General features: G+C 47.1%; 1 protein-coding gene across 1 annotated transcript in view; it reads right to left on the minus strand.

Moving 5' to 3' along the window:
• The window catches only part of ctcf (CCCTC-binding factor (zinc finger protein)), an 83,042-nt gene that overhangs the window by 30,032 nt on the left and 36,063 nt on the right, over nucleotides 1-16,947 (minus strand). The window contains exons 7-8 of the mRNA XM_084317027.1: nucleotides 15,807-15,969; nucleotides 14,682-14,852 (exon numbers count right to left, since the gene is read on the minus strand). Coding sequence (XP_084173153.1) covers nucleotides 14,682-14,852; nucleotides 15,807-15,969 — 334 coding nt within the window. The remainder of the gene's footprint in view (nucleotides 1-14,681; nucleotides 14,853-15,806; nucleotides 15,970-16,947) is intronic.

The raw sequence follows: 16,947 nt of genomic DNA on the forward strand, positions 1-16,947 counted from the left end.
CCCTCCAGGGACGGAACCCGACCCACCACCAGAAGAGACGCGCACCCAGGAGACTGACCTCCTCGGTACGCGACCGGAGAACGGATCTCCAACGAGTACTACCAGAAGCCGATCACCTACATCAGCGTCTTCCCCCAGCGAGGCGGACAAGATGCTGGCGCAGGCTTTTATCGCCACCCTGGCAGCCTCAACCGAACGCGATCGGCTCCAAGCACAGACGCTTAACGAGCGCGAACAGTCTTCCATGGAACAAGAACGCTTCCACGCGAAACTCCAAGCGCAAGCCCTTAGTGAACGCGAACACTCTGGGATCGAGCGAGAGCGCTTCCAGGCGCAGCAACGGAGTGATGAAGACCGAATACGCCTAGAGACTAGACGCCTCCAGACGGAAGAGAATATGGAAAGAGACCGCGCCGAAGCCCAGCGCGCCGTCGCCGATGCACAGCGCGGAGCCGCCAATGCACAGCGCGACGAAGCCCAAGCCCAACGCGAAGCAGAGCGCGACCTCGCTCACATCAAGCGCGACCGATTACAAGCGCAGATAATGGAGCAACTGATTGCCAGGGTAACCCCCACTCCTTCCGCACGGAGCTCCAGGGCCTCGTCAAGACAAGGGTCTAGGGCACCCTCCCCTACCCGATCAAGCGACCCTGAGCCCGGCCAACAGAGAGAGCCTATACCCCTCTCCGAACCCCTTCCCCGACCGGTCCAGGCGAGACCCAGCAACAGGGAAGAACCGGCCTATGCCGCGGAGAGGCTAAATAGACGATTACAGGATCTAGATGACCTGGCAGAGGAAGAAGAAGAGGGAGAGGAGGAAGGTCAAGCCCAACAGCAGCATCGTACTCCACAGGACCAGGAGGTCCAGTACAGCCCAGACTTTACCCCTGCGGCTCTGCGCTACAGACCCCCGACTCAATTCACGGGTGAGCTTGACGCACGACCAGCCCCGAGGAACAGCACCTGGGTACACGGGCCGTGGTACCCGACAGGTACCAGCCCACCACGACATGTAAGAGGAGACTCGCCTAGGAGGCCTCTCCTCCAACGCTCACCGATGTGCCAGCCATCCATGGCATCGTACCTTGGCACACCGACGTTCCCGGACTTCACACACGAGAACAGAGCACAGTACACCGAGTTACGAATGTGCTTAGAGACAATGATGTCCGATGTAACAGATGAACCGTACAAGTATGCTATCCTACTCAAGCACCTGAAGGTGCCCAGAGCGCACAATATAGCGCTGGCATATTCTACCTCTACTACCCCATACACAGCGGCTCTAGCAGCCCTCGACCAACGTTATGGACGCATATGGGACTACGTAATACAAGAGATAAGGAATATTGACCGTCTACCCCCAGCCACAGACAATCGCTCATTAGATGACCTGTCTATCAAGGTACAATCCCTGGTAGGGATGCTGGGGGCACAAAAGGAAAAGGGTATGCACGAACTGTACGCGAACTCTAATGTTGAGAGGATATTAGAGAAGCTTCCGCCCGCCCGACAAGAGCGCTTCAGGCGGCAAAGAGACCACGTGATCCTAACGGTCCCGAGCCATCCCTCAGGGTATCTGCAGGTTTAGCCCAGTCAGATTTAAGGCTTTTTAAGACTTTTTAATGCCACTCAGAATTAAATTTAATACCAATTTCACGATAACAAAATGGCAAAAATCATGGGTACTCTCAGTACACTCATTCAAGGGTACTACGACTATGCCTGGCTACACCTCATGGTACCAAAGCACCTCAAAGGTACTAAAAACAAGATTACAAACATCACAAAACAAACTGGTCAGACTACTGCTTAACCTCACTCCTAAAACCCACTTTACCCCTGCCCACATTCAAAACCGCTCTTTAAGAGCACCTACGGGAGGCTGCAATTCGAAACTGGCCACCGTAAATGTCCAACCCCCCCCCCCCCCCCCCCTAATGTACAGTCTCATCCCTATCATATATATATAATATTTTCTGTTAGGATCTCTGGGTAACAGTACTGTATATTATTTGCATATCGTATATGTCACAAATGTAACAGTACTACAGTATATACCTGTATGTCATGCATGTCCCTATGCCATAAATGTCATGATGTCATGTATGTTTTTACTGTATTTATTTCTGTATATTTTATTTCATTTTTATTCTATTTTACTCTACTCTTATCCCAGGCAACTTGATTGATTTGTGTTATTATTCTAATTAGTGACCTGTCCTGTCTAAATGTTTAAATGTTGAGCGATTTGCAGTGTCAAATTTCCCACGGGATAATAAAAGTATTTCTATTCTATCTATTCTATGTTGTGTATGTTTTTGATTGATTGATTGAAAACTTTATTAACAGATTGCAGAATGGGTACAATACAGTACAGCTCAATACACACAATTGTTAAGGGGATGCAGACCAGAGAAAGACTTTCGTCTTGTTTACATCAGGGTCCCCCATTTTCAATTCATCAGGAATGTCTATATGAATTGAAAATGGGGGACCCTGATGTAAACAAGACAAACGTCTTTCTCTGGTCTGCATCCCCTTATTATTGTGTGTATGTACTGTATTGTACACATTCTGCAATCTGTTAAATAAAGTTTTCATTCATCCAGTTGTTTTGTTTTTGTGGTTTGGTTGAATGAATACTTTATTTAACAGATTTCAGAATGGGTACAATACAGTACAGCTCAATACACACAATAATAAGGGGATGCAGACCAGAGAAAGACTTTCGTCTTGTTTACATCAGGGTCCCCCATTTTCAATTCATCATAACATTTATGACATACACATATATACAGTACGTTACTGCGTTCCAACCTACAACTGCTCCACACCAGTTCCACGCCAGTCTCCGTAAATGTTCCGTTATAAAAATAAAATACCATTTCAATACACAACAAGTTTTCGTGTTTTGAAATACATGAAAGGAAATTAGCTAACGTTGATTCGCCTAACGTTAAGGCTTTGCTACATGCTGCGTATTTCAAAACACTGCGGTGAAAACAGAGTCCGGTAAACACAAGTTTGTAATTCCAATAGTGTATTCTGCCTGTTACTTGACTATTTCGATTATTGAAGTGGTATTTTTAAAACTAACATTTACGGAGACCGGTGTGGAGCACTTGTAGTGTCGAGCCAGGCTGAGACACGTTAATAATATGATCCATTAGCTCACCTTGCATGTGGCTCGAAAGTGCACTCTCCCCCATCGTAAAAATCTTCAAGTCCTTTCTGCATATTTTGCAGACGGCTACTCGAGGATGTTCTCCTCTTTTCAACCATGACTTATATTTGATATTTTCGAGCCAGAGCTCATTAAAACGGCAGCCTCCCGGCATTTTGACCACACACACGCGCGCTGTTCTCAGATAGCACAGCTAAAAACACTACGGGTAGAGCCGAGCCACATTTCATTTTGCGTGAAAGGCGATTTCAAAATAGGCTCAATCGAATCGCTCCGACTTATTTTATTTCTTTGTCTAAACAAACCAAACTATTCAGTCAGATAGCGATTTATTATTAAATCTATGTCTTTGTCTATGGCATTTTTAAGACCTCTGAAAATGGATTTAAGACATTTTAAGACAAACTAAGGCCTTAATTATTGATAAACAAATTTAAGACTTTTTAAGACTTTTTAAGGATCCGCGGACACCCTGCATCCCTCCTAGACCTAGCCGACTTCCTGGCGAGAGAAGTCAACAGCCTACGGTTGGATACGTTTGTGCGGAGCACGCCAAGCTTCAGAGAGGGACCTAGGAGAGCAAACGATGGCCGCAGGCTGGTGACCGTCATGCACCAAGCCGAATCAGTACCGAGCAGCAAGAACCACAGTACCCCCTCGATGAAAGAGAAGTGGAAGATTGTATGCCCGTACTGCGAAAAGGAACACTGGCTGTCACACTGTGACACGTTCAAGAAGATGACCGCCGACGAGGTGAGTCAATGGATAAAGTCCAACCGACGCTGTTACCGATGTGCGCGCAGTCACATGGCAGCCGAGTGCCGCTTAAAGAAGAGGTGTAGTCGGTGTGACGGAGCCCACTTGGACGTTTTACATGACAGTAACAGAAGAAAGCCTGCACCCTCAAGCAGCACAAAGGCAAGTGTTATGTACATCGACCCCGCCAGCAGCGGGGGCGCCCGGGTGCTCTTGAAGGTGGTCCGCGTAACACTGAGTTACGAGAACAATGTCATGGACACCTACGCCGTCCTTGACGACGGGTCAGAGAAGACCCTTCTCCTCGCGTCCGCTGCGGCCCAGCTGGGGCTGCGGGGGAGCGAAGAAACAATGACGATTCGGACAATAAGAAGAGACCTGAAGACGATCAAGGGCGAGAACGTCTCCTTCACTATCGCAGCAAGCGGGCAGCCAGAGAGACGGTATAGGATCACTAACGCTTTCACCAGCCAAGACATAGGCCTGTCGCAGTACACCTACCCCATCGCTAAGCTGATGGATAAATATGTGCACCTGCGTCAACTACCTATACCGCTCATAGACGGTGCCACCCCGACCCTGCTGATAGGATCCGACCATGCACACCTCATCGTCCCGATGGACCGGGTCCACACTGGGCCCAGAGGCTGTCCAGCAGCAGTCGAGACTCGCTTAGGATGGACACTACAAGGCCCCCTCGCTAGGTCTCCCAACCGAACAGCAGCCACTCGCTGCCTCCACTCCAGAGTGACAGAAGAAGACACCACCCTCCTACAGCACGTCGAGAGGCTATGGACATTAGAGACAATGCCCTTTAAGAACGAAAAGAAACACATTCGTTCCAAGGAAGACATTTATGCCATAGCCCTCCTCGAGCGGGGGACAAAGAGTCAACGGAGTGATGAGATACGCAACTCCACTCCTGAGGCGAGAGGGTATGCCTACCTTCCACGCCCCAAAAGAAGCGACGGAGCGGTATCTATCGAACACAGAGCGGCGCTTAGCCAGAGACCCCGCTCAAGCTACTGTGTACCGCGCTGAGATTGACAAGCTAATCACAGCGGGACACATAAAGAAAATTGACATTAAAGAGGCCAATCAGACGACCGAATCATGGTACGTGCCGCACCACAAAGTCCACCACAACGGCAAGGATCGTATTGTGTTTAACTGCAGCTACCAGATCGGATCACAAAATCTGAATAAAGAGCTCTTGCCCGGCCCAACACTCAGCCCCTCTCTACTAGGCGTGTTGCTACGTTTCCGCCAAGACAAGGTGGCCATCAGCGGCGACATCAAAGGGATGTTCCTGCAGGTGCGACTAGTGGAAGAGGACAAGCCCCTGCTGCGGTTCTTATGGAGAGAGAGGATCGGGGATGAGCAACCATCCATCTATCAATGGGAAGTCCTCCCTTTCGGAACCACATGCAGCCCATGCTGTGCTACGTTCGCACTGCAAAAACACGTCGCAGAAGACCCAGCAGCTGATGAAGAGGTCCGACAAAGTGTAGGAAATAGTTTCTACGTGGACAACTGTCTGCAAAGCGTCTTGACGCCAGAAGAAGCCGAGGCCCTCCTACTCAAGCTCCGCGCCTCCCTGATCAAAGGCGGCTTTGATCTCCGGCAGTGGGCCAGCAGCGACCCTCAAGTATTGCGCAGCCTCTCCCCAGAGGACAAGGCAGCAAGCAGCGAGACCTGGATGGCGACCATCCCAGGAGAAGCCCAAGAAATGACATTAGGACTAGTCTGGCGCTTCAAAACAGACTCGCTCCATTATAAACACACACCCCTGACCAAGGAGCAGGGAAGGTCGACTTCACTACCGACCACAAGACGGAGTGTATACAGAACACTCGCCAGACAATATGACCCGTTGGGATGTATCCTACCTTACACCACCAGGGCAAAGATGATTGTGCGAGCGCTATGGGACAAGGACCAGGGCTGGGACAACCCCATACCCGAACACCTTGCCTCCACATGGAGAGAGTGGGAGACAGAACTTAGCTCGCTCCCAGGTGTCAACATACGCCGCAGCTACTTCCCACCCACAGTGAGGCCAGAGACGTGCCAGATGGACCTGCACGTCTTCAGCGACGCCTCCAAAGTAGCCTACGGTTCAGTGGCCTACTTGAGGGCCCGAGAGGAGGAAGGAGAAATACATACTGCCTTCATCCTGGCCCGCTCAAGAATAGCCCCCCGCAAGCAACAATCTATCCCGCGTCTAGAGCTCTGCGCAGCCCTAGCAGGAGCGCAACTCGCCACGTTAATCCAACGTGAACTCACCATCCCGGTGCAAAGAACAATCCTGTGGTCAGTCTCCATGACCATACTCACATGGATCCAGTCCGATTCGTGCAGATACAAGGTCTTCGTGGGAGTCAGAATCACAGAAATACAAGAGTTAACAGAAGCAGCATGCTGGAGGTATGTGGACACAAAACAGAACCCAGCTGACGTCATCACCCGGGGAATGTCCCTGGATGACCTCACCCGTCACAATCTCTATAGTGACGGGCCCGAGTTCCTCAAGCTCCCGGAAGAAGAGTGGCCTACACCCACCCCACGGGAGGCGAGTGAAGAGGAGGCAGAGAAGAAGAAATCTATGTTCTGTGGGTTGACACACACACTCGTCCCCACAGATCCCAACATAGACGACTGCCTCACCCTTGAGAGTGCGCAGTTAAGGACATTCCTGTGGCACCACCCAGAGGTTCCGCCCACTACTGACATTACTGCAGCTAACTACGAGCTAGACTGTCTGCAGGGATCAAAGCCAGTCCCGTCAGACAGCAGACTGCTCCACTTAGCCCCTGAGAGCGACGCCCATAATCTCATCAGAGTGGGTGGTCGTCTGAGGAGAGCCCCAGACTTACCGGATGACGTCAAGTACCCGATAGTCTTAAACAGCCGACACAAGGTCACAGAGCTCATCATAAAAAAATACGACGAGGACGTGCACCACGCCGGGGCAGAGAGAGTCTTCGCGGAGATCAGACGTCGTTATTGGATACTGCAAGGAAGAGAAGCAGTACGACGCTTCCAGCGGACCTGTCTAGACTGTCGTAAATGGCGAGCACAGCCCAGTATACCCCGGATGGCTGACCTACCCCCCTGTCGCCTCCGACTCGGCGACAAGCCCTTTCACTCCACCGGTATGGACTGTTTCGGCCCGCTGTATGTAAAGAAAGGAAGAGGGACGGAGAAGCGGTGGGGCAGGGTTGTACACTGCGATGATCTCGTCGCAAATTGCCCCTTAATTTGGCCGTTGCGAGTTGGAAATATTATTTGGGAGCAACGTTGCGAGTTGTGATTTCAACCCCTCATTCGCATTTCACTCCTAAATTAATCCATACAAATTGGATACATTTTTTAAAAAACATTAGCCTACAACCAAGGCTGTACAGTAGACACAATGTCGTGGTGCTATGAAAGAATCTGTCGGCAATGAATGAACTTACTGCGATCACCGATAGCCTGAGTGAAAAAAAAGATTTGCGTGTGGAGTGAATCTAGGTCACGCTATATACTTGGTACTTGTAGTCTATCGTGCGATTAAAGACCATGTCCCTATCTGCGTAGTCTATACATCCAACACCAAATCCCATAATTCCTAGCAAAACGAAACTGAATGTGGCCTCTCTTCCATTCAATATGGACTATTGCATCGCCAAAGAAGCACCTCATTTCAATACATTTAAGATGCAAATTTTGCTCAGCAAGAACAACGGAGTGGATATCAGTCCATCTTATGACAACCACATCCGATGTGGAGAGATGATAAGATGATGATGATTGACGTGATGATGTGATGATTGATTGACGGGGAGTCGGACACGGACACTTCTAACGTTCAGGTTCAGCCATCGATTTGGTGAGTAGTAGTAGCCCACTATTAGGACGTGAAATACTGTCTACTTAAATTTATAAAATATCAACCTATCTATCTATCTAATAATGAGACAATATGCAAATAAGATAATACTATTAATTGTCACGGTCACAGTGTCCCCGTATATGAAATGAAAGTGGCTTGCAACTTTACTGGCTGTCACAAACTGTTTATTTCTCGTTTAGCATAGTATTACATTCCACTTCTATAAACAATCAAAGTCCTACCGTAAGAGCCTCATACGGGTCAATTAAACCTTTTTGATTAGTCTTTCCTTCGAGCTAAGTTGTACTGAACATTTCACTGTCAAAAGCGCAAATGTAAATAAGGTTGCGTCGCAACACTGTTTTCAAAATAAAGGTCACATATACAAATACCTCTCAATTCTTACTAAAAAAAAGTCCCGGATATACATAAACATTAATTGGCATAGATCTCTATAAACGGCCCAACACATTGATCACTTTAGGCACACACTGAAACCAGTAACATCACAAATATGAAGCAGGTAATTACCCATACAAATAATAAACCTTTCATGGGGTTATTTACAATAATAATTCATTTGATTTCTAAAGCACTTTTCATTGTGAAACAAATGTATGCAGAGTTTCTTGTCCTCCTGATTAATGCAATGGTGTGTGTGTTGTGGTGATCTCATTCAAGGAGCACTACACAAGCGCGCGCACACACACAAACACAGTTTGTTGTTTTTGTTCTATTAGTGATTTACACACTTTCTCGGTTGGTTCATTATAAAAGATGCAAACCTGAAAACAAACGCACTTAAATGTTAAATAAAAAGGACCACAGTAATGAGGCAGGAGGAACATATTTTTTTAATAATGGTAAAATTGTTATTTAAAAATGTGTAGTGGACCATGCGGTTAATCTGTCTCTGCTTATCTAATTAGGTGGGACTAATTAGGAGGCGGCTGTTACGAAGGATCAGATTAAACCGAATATATATATTTATTATTTGATATATATTGCATAGGATTTGTATATCGTCTGATATCCCTTGTGTATTCTTTGTACATATACACGGAATATCCCTTTAACCTAGTACAGACCATAATATTTCGTTCTCCTATTGGACAGCGGTCCCTTAGGCGCCACTGCCATACCCCCAAGGTCTAGTTCAAAGTCACCGCCAAAGACATGCCTGGACATGAACGGCTCTGCGCAAGAATACGAGACAGGAATAAGGCTGGTACTAGTTTGTTCGCCTAACGTATAAATATGGCGCAGGTGAATACAGAAGTAGTTCGAGTTACCCAAGTGAAGCCTCACCCACGATACAACGTGCGGTGAAGTAGGGCCCGTTTGGCCCCAAATAGAGCATTGAGACCGCGTGCGAATTGATAGCTGAAGTATCAGAGTTTAACGCTGTACCGTCAAGTTCGACCTATTCTATTAATTCAGTAATAGTCTATTTATGTATAGTGTATCGTGCGGCTACCATTCTACAGTGACCAGCATCACCAACGTTTCCTCGTACCAGCTAGTGTGCTTATCCAGGCTGGGCAGCTTAACCTGGCGCCTTCACCCGAGGAGCCCTAGACGAGGACCGTGTGGACATGTACACTGGATAACCTACCCGACGACTGCATAGCCCTTTTCGGCTGGATTATATTTGCTTTGGTCCTGTAACTGATGGAGCGGAGAATCGTCTACACCCACAATTGTGTGGGATTTACCCTGTGAGGAGCAACGTCGAGCCCGCCTCTAGGACGCCCGAGGCTGGCTAGCTTTCTTCAATGCGGAGTTGCATACCGGAGAATAGCTGTTATTCGTCTGCGGATCAAGAGATTATTGCACTGTCTCCTGTACTTGGAGTCTCCCTATTCTTCGTTGACCCAGACTTTCGTTACCGACAAATCCTCTCCCCTTGCTGGCCTACAACCGGAGGGACCCTACTATTATCTCCCGCTGCCTTACTAGTGTACCATAGATATAGTTCCTAAGATACAGGTGGTATTCATTATCTCCTGCGTAATATTATAATGGACTTACGCTCTTGATTTACTCACGCACATTCTTCGCCTTATAAGCGCGACTCTAAGTGAAGTATTGTAATCTACTATTATTGCTGCTAATAAATATTATTCTAACCAAGATTGTGTGGAACCGTGTCATTGTGGAGGTGTTCATCTCATATACCTGTGTACTGTATGGCCAGTAGTAATGTACATAAGACAGTAGTGGTTTAATGATACCATACTTATTTAATACAGTCAGGGAATTGTACCCCTCAGTTACACTAGGGGTTTGACGTAGTCTCGCCAATGGCTCTTCTTCTGATTCTCCAGGGTGCCCAGCATATTAAGCAGGGTCCTGTTGAAGGGTTCTACTGGGTTTCCCCTTGGATGGTACTGGGTAGTTCGTATCTTTTTGATGCCGGCTAGCTCATACAGCTCTCTAATTGTGCGGGATTGGAAATCCGCACCTTGGTCGCTGTGGAGCTTCTCCGGGATACCATAGTGGACAATGAAGTTGTCCCACAGGCATTTAGCGACTGTCCGCGCTTTTTGATTTGCGGTAGGGATCGCTACTGCGTATTTCGTGAAGTGGTCCGTAATGACCAAGATGTCCTTTGTGTTACTGGAGTCTGGTTCCAGGCTGAGAAAGTCCATGCACAGCAACTCTAGTGGTCGTGTGGCCGTGATGTTCACCAACGGGGCAGCTCTCTCTTGTGGAACCTTACGCCGTACACATCGGTTGCAGGTCCTGATCTTTGTCTCTACTTCAGCTGACATTTTGGGCCAATAGAATCGCTTCCGGACGAGGTCTAGGGTTCGGTCCACGCCCATGTGGCCCATGTCATCGTGAAGGCTTTTTAAGACCATAGGTCTCAGGTCTTCCGGCAACACCAGTTGATGGTGGGTCTGTGCGCCGTCTTGCCTCGTCCTGTACAGGACTCCGTCCAATACTTCTAACCGATTCCACTCTAGTAAGTAGCCTTACAGTGCCTTACAGTGTATTGCAAGGTCTGACATTGACCAAACTTGATATGCATGACTTTGGTGGGCTCTAGGTCAACTCCTGAAAAGGGGGTCAATGTCAGACTTTGCAATCAAAAGTTAGGGGGCTAATAACCCTTGCCATAATTTCAGTGCGCCCCTAACTTTTGATTGCAAGGTCTGACATTGACCCCCTTTTCAGGAGTTGACCTAGAGCCCACCAAGGTCATGCATATCAAGTTTGGTCAATGTCAGACCTTGCAATACACTGTAAGGCACTGTAAGGCTACTGTCCTCCCCCACTTCCAGTGATGAAGCTAAGCTATGCTAACGGAGCATCTATTCCCAAAGCTAAAATGCACGCACAGAGACAAAAAAGGTATGCATCTTCTTGTCTAACTCCAGGGAAGATGTTAAATAAGCTAATTTCCCAAAATAGTGGAGTTATCCTTTAAGGAGGACTGGTATACAATGTGGCAGTTTTCGTGGTAGCTCTGCTAAGCCACCTGATACCAGGATTCCCCCTGGCAAGGCCGTTGACCTTGGGGACTCTATCATCACCCATCTTCCTGCGTGGGTTGCTCTGCAACTCACTACTCCCTCGAGGACTTTGGTCTGCCCTGGAGCGATAGTTTCAGGGTCTTTGCTATGTAGTTTCACTTCGCCCAGGCTGGACTCCGCAGACTGTTTATGTCTGGCTTCAAGGGTTCTCAAGACTACCTGGTAGCCGTAGGGCCGGGATTGGTATTTCTTAGATGGGGTATCTGCGCACTGCTGGTACAGGCTGTCTAGGGCGTTTGTGCCTACCAGCACTGTGGACAGGGTAGCGCTCATATCAGGCACAATCAGCGCTAGGGTGGCGATGTCGATGTCGACGCCGAACATGCTTCGTGGAAACGTGATTGTAGTTTCGACGTAGCCGAGGTAGGGGATCTCCTGCCCATTGGCTCCTTCCACTTCCAGCAGGTCGTATAAGGAGTTAAGGGGTAGGTGGGACATGTTCTCTTGATAGAAGGAATTCGGGATCGTTATTACTTGGGAGCCTGTATCGAGTAAGCAGCCGCATTCTTTACCTTCCAGGATTACTTGGGCAGTGCATTTAGCTCCAACCAGTCCTTTAGGTATGGCCGCCACTTTGGCATAAGTGGCCGAGGCGCGCCACTGCCGTCTGGGACATCTCTCTCGTACCCCAGTTCCTGCTCGTCCCTCTGCAGCAACTGTCTTTAGTTTAAATTCAGGTCCCAGACCTGCTGTTTTTCAGCTAGTACTTTATGTTTCAAGTCCACCAGAGAGGGGTTCGGCTCGCTCTCACATTGGGGTCGCATGTGTCCATCTTCTCCACAGCTGAAACAATACCAGGGTCTGGGTCTATGGCTTGTGTAGGGCTTTGGGCTTTGAGTCTGACTTTTGGGCCTTGTGAGTACCTCGGTTAGTCGTCGGTTTAACTGATGCCTGGGCTTCTTGCTTGGAAACTGGCCTCGCTTGTCTGTCCTGGTTGTCCTTCATTCCCCGGAACTGTTTCTGTAGGTCTGCAACTAGCGCCTTTAAACTTTGGACTTCGGAGCTGGTGTCCGGACTCGACTTGAGCGTATTCCTCTTCCCTTTGGGTCCAGCTGCCCTGGGCGTTACTCGATACCCTTGGCCTCAAAACGTTCAGGCTCTGTCTCAGGCGGTATTCTTTGGAAGAGCGCTGGTCTTCTATGGTGCGGATTAACAGGAGGAGTTCGGTAAAGGTAGGTGGGTTGTTCTTTCTCTGTAATAGCTGCAGATCGGTTAGCATGGCGGTGTCCCTGCAGCCTGATGTATTGGCTTAGCAGGTGCTGATCGAGGGCGGTGGCCGCTACGCCCCCCCCTCCTATAGGTGGTAGTCAGGCTCTCCTGTAGTCGCCGAAGGTAAACTGATGATTTCTCTCCAACGGATTGCACTGTACTCAGGTACTTTACATAAAGATCAGCTCCATCTTCAATGGCCCCAAAGGCGGCGTCGAGGCTCTCCAGGTACCTCCATGGAGAACAGTCAGGTTCCAGGTGTCCTACGACGCCACTGGCGGGTACCATGAGGCTATCCATGAGTCTCCGGGCTTTGACTACATCAGGCACTCTTTGGTCGTTGAGGAGAAGGACCGCATTGGTACGCCATGTCGCGTAGTCTACTTCTCTGTCGGGCTGAGGGCTTCGCCCAGAGAAGGGTCGGAGCCTGGCTGCGTCGTCGTTTCTCATTAGGTGCTCCACAATTATCTTTTGCACCCCCGGGGGGTTGACCTCAGCTTGTGTCAGAACAGGTTGTGCATTCTCTTGCGGGCGCACTGCTGCTGGGGGCCCGCGGGCCTCGGGTACTGGCTCCGCTCGGCTTGGCCCGGGTGAGGGGCTTGCTTGGGTTGCAGGACCCGGACCCGGTGGGGGGTGGTCCATTGGGAATAGGTCCCCCCAGGTCCCTTCGTCCTGGGGGCGGCTGTTGAGGGCGGTGCTGATGGCGGCGAGTTCTCGCGTGAGGACGACCTCCAGGGCTTCGCCCCTCCTCGCCGCTATCCCCGCTATCTCTCTGATAAAAGTCTGTGTAGCCGCGTCACTGGCTACAGGGTCATACACGCTGGCCAAATCTGTAATGACGTACTCCGCTTGGGGCGTGTCTAGTCGGAACTTGGTAACTGCTTGCGGGCCTTCGTATTCTATAATAACCCGTGAGTCGGGATCGGCGCCGTCAGGAGCTACCAAGAACGTCCTCCGAATGGTGCCGCGTTCCATCAGGTATTCATTCAGTTTAGGGTCAGAGGTAATATCGACTATACCGCGGACTATGAGTGAATGAGTGAGTCTCACGCGGCTAGTTTGAACTACTTCCATCGCTACACGCTATTTAACCTTCTGCCTTAAAGGCTAATAATCCAGTTAACTGTGATATACTCCTCCTGGCTGGCTTGCCAAATTTATGTAGCACTTGTGTTAATAACAGTAACAGCTATTTGCCACGGGCACAGTTCTAGGTTCGAATGCGACAAGGAGTAATATGCACAATTAAAAGAATAGTAGACCAGAGGCAGAGTTATAACAATAACCGGTGTTTTAATTAAAAGCGCGCTAGATAAACAGTAATAATACATACGTACGTAAAGTACAAATTATGCTTTGAAGTATCCCTTTTAGATTAGGTCAGTAACCTCTCCTTGCGGGAGGGTTAGGTCGATATCAAGGCCTAGGTCGATTGGATCAACACATTGGGGTTCGTTCAGACGTCTCTGAGGTTATCATCGGTAACTCTATATTAGTTTATCAGGGAATGCAAATACCTTATTAGGTGAATTGGCCCTTTAAACTCGTTTTCTTTACAGGAAGTGATTCGGCTATTACCAAGATGTTCCGGAACGTTCTATATGACATCATAGGATGACATCACAAAGGTTCCAGAACCTTCTATCATGACATCATACGCTGGTTTACATTCTATATACAGGAAGTGGGACCTCATGGTAAAACAGGAAGTGGTAGCTCAGAGATAAACAGGAACTATTTATGTTCCTTTGATAATTATGAATCTGAACCCTGGGTTACATTCTCCCCTTCTATCCTAATGCACGTCCCTGTGCATATTATCCCAGGACTACATTATCACAATCCTATGGGGTTTTGGGGAGTCTGGGCATAGAATGTTTTACTGTCTAGAAAGTTCTTACCTACTAACATTAACTATTTATGTTCCTATGCTAGTTATGAATCTGGACCCTGGGTTACATAAGTGTTTTGAGATGTTATTACCAGTGTGTGTGTTTTGAGATGTTCTTACGTGTGTGTGTGTGCGTGCGTGTGTTCTTACCAGTGTGTGTGTGTGTTTTGGGATGTTCTTACCAGTGTGTGTGTGTGTGTGTTTTGGGATGTTCTTACTCACCAGTGTGTGTGTTGAGGTGGTTGCGCAGCAGGGTAACCGTCCTGAAGGCTCGTCCACACAGGTGACACTTGTGAGGCCGTTCGTCTGTGTGGCTCTTCATGTGACGGTCCAGGTTAGATCGACGAGGACAGGTGTAGCTACACAACTCGCACTGAAACGTCTTCTTCACTCCTACACAAATACAAAACACACAGTCAATATCTGGTTAGACAAGTGTTGAGCTTGTTACAATTTTTTTTAATGAAAAATAGTCATATTCCTTGTTACTGGTTTAAGTTATTTTATTACTTTACTCGTTACTCCCAAGAGCAATAACTCCGTTACACCCACTAAATTGGCTATTGATTCCTTTCTTACCTTCAGAATTGATTTAATTCAGGGTAACCTAAGATTAGCCGTGGAGCTAGCTAACGCTAGCTAACGTTAGCTAACCAAGCTGATACAGACAGACCAATCACGCAACAGAGAGAGATAACAGCTGACTGGGCTCAGGTAGGGTGGGGGCGAGCGGGGACTCCGGGGAGGGAGCCGTCTGTGTGTGTGTGTGCGTGTGTGTGTGTGTGTGTGCTCTGGTTATTCCTGAGTCAGGAATAACGACCTGTTCAATGCAACTACAGTTCAATAGATTAAATTAGTTTAAGATATTGAACTGTAGTTGCATTCAACAGGTCGTTATTCAATAGATTAAATTAGTAAATAAATAAATTAGTTTAAGAGAATCTCAAATACATTATTTTATTTAAGTGTATAGTTTTTTTTTTACAGTTTTTGTATTTTTCTGACATGGGGGCTCAACAATAAATGACAATCAGAAATGTCAAGTTGCATGTTGTTATTCTAACCAGCTTAGTTCTGTTGCATTTCCAATTTATTTATGTAAATTATAAATTTATCAGGGATCGATAAGGGAATCAATAAAGAATCTAATCGATAAGCAGAATCGACAATGGAATCGTATCGATAAAATCTTATCAATTCCCATCCCTATTCACGAGAGAGATAGATGAATTAGAGTGACTATGAAAGAGATAGACAAATTAGAGTGTGCGTGATACAGTGAGTCTGTGTATAAGAGTGGGTATGTGAGAGACAGAGCGAGACTGAGTGTGCGAGAAAGATAAAGACCTTTCTTCTTGATCTTGGTGGGTTTGGGAGGCTTCATGTTTCCCACCACCTTCTCAGCGTTGACCTCAGAGAGAAGTCCCTCCTGCTGCTCCTCTTCAAAGTCATACACACTGACGTCCATGTCTTTATCTCCCTCTGCGTAGCGCAGGCGATTCTTCTTCGGCTGAGAGACACACACACACACAATAGTTTGTTTTGTATTTTAATTTAAAACAGAATCAAACAGCGCCCTCTAATGGTCTGAGCCCCGCTTGATACTGCACTTTTGTAGTGTGAGTAGTAGTTGAGTGGGGATAGGGGAGAGGTCGATATTGCTGGCCACACCTCAGGCTCTGCCAAGAGAGGTCTTGAGAAATTACACTATAATAAGTGTAATATATAATATTATAGCTATCGTCTATTAACCCTTTAAGCGGTACCGGGTTTTGTTTAACGTTGCACAAACCGTATTAAGTGATGTTGTGTTTCTGTTTCAAAGTAGCCAAGAATAAATACCCTAACCCTATCAAAACAGCAATCAAGTGTATATTTTCAGCACTAATTTGTTTAGCAATGATTTTATGAGCTAAATATGAGTTTATAAAAAATTTCATTGCATGGAAAATAAGGGGGTTTATACGCAAGAACAGGAAGCACTCATGAATCGTTGTAAAACAAAAAAAAGAGGAGACACAGGGCTTTCAATGAACGTCTAAATTTCATAAAACTACATTACCCAGCTCACACCAGCAGGGCTCTACGCTAACTTTCCCCCCAAGGAGCACATTTGGGTCATTCTCATGAAATCAATGATTTACCATGGCCGTGATCTTTTCTAAATAAAGGTTACCATTTATTCAAGTAAACAAAACATAATATTAAAGATTAAAATGTGCTCTTTGTACAATGAGTTGTTTACTCATAACAATTAATTATCTTAATATTTTAGTACATTTTGTGCTTAAATTCTCATTAGCGCAATGCGTCCACATTGATTTCTATGGACCATTGACTTAATTTTATATTTAATAAACTCAAAATGTTTCTCTAAAACTTTATTAATATTGTTTATTTATTTGTCTCATCAAGGAAATTCTGATGAATTATACAATTAAATTGACAAATTAATGATTTTTGTGGAAAACATAATGTCCATGGATGC

Source organism: Notolepis coatsorum (genome assembly GCF_963971535.1).
Source record: "Notolepis coatsorum genome assembly, chromosome: 6".
Lineage (NCBI taxonomy): Eukaryota > Metazoa > Chordata > Actinopteri > Aulopiformes > Paralepididae > Notolepis > Notolepis coatsorum.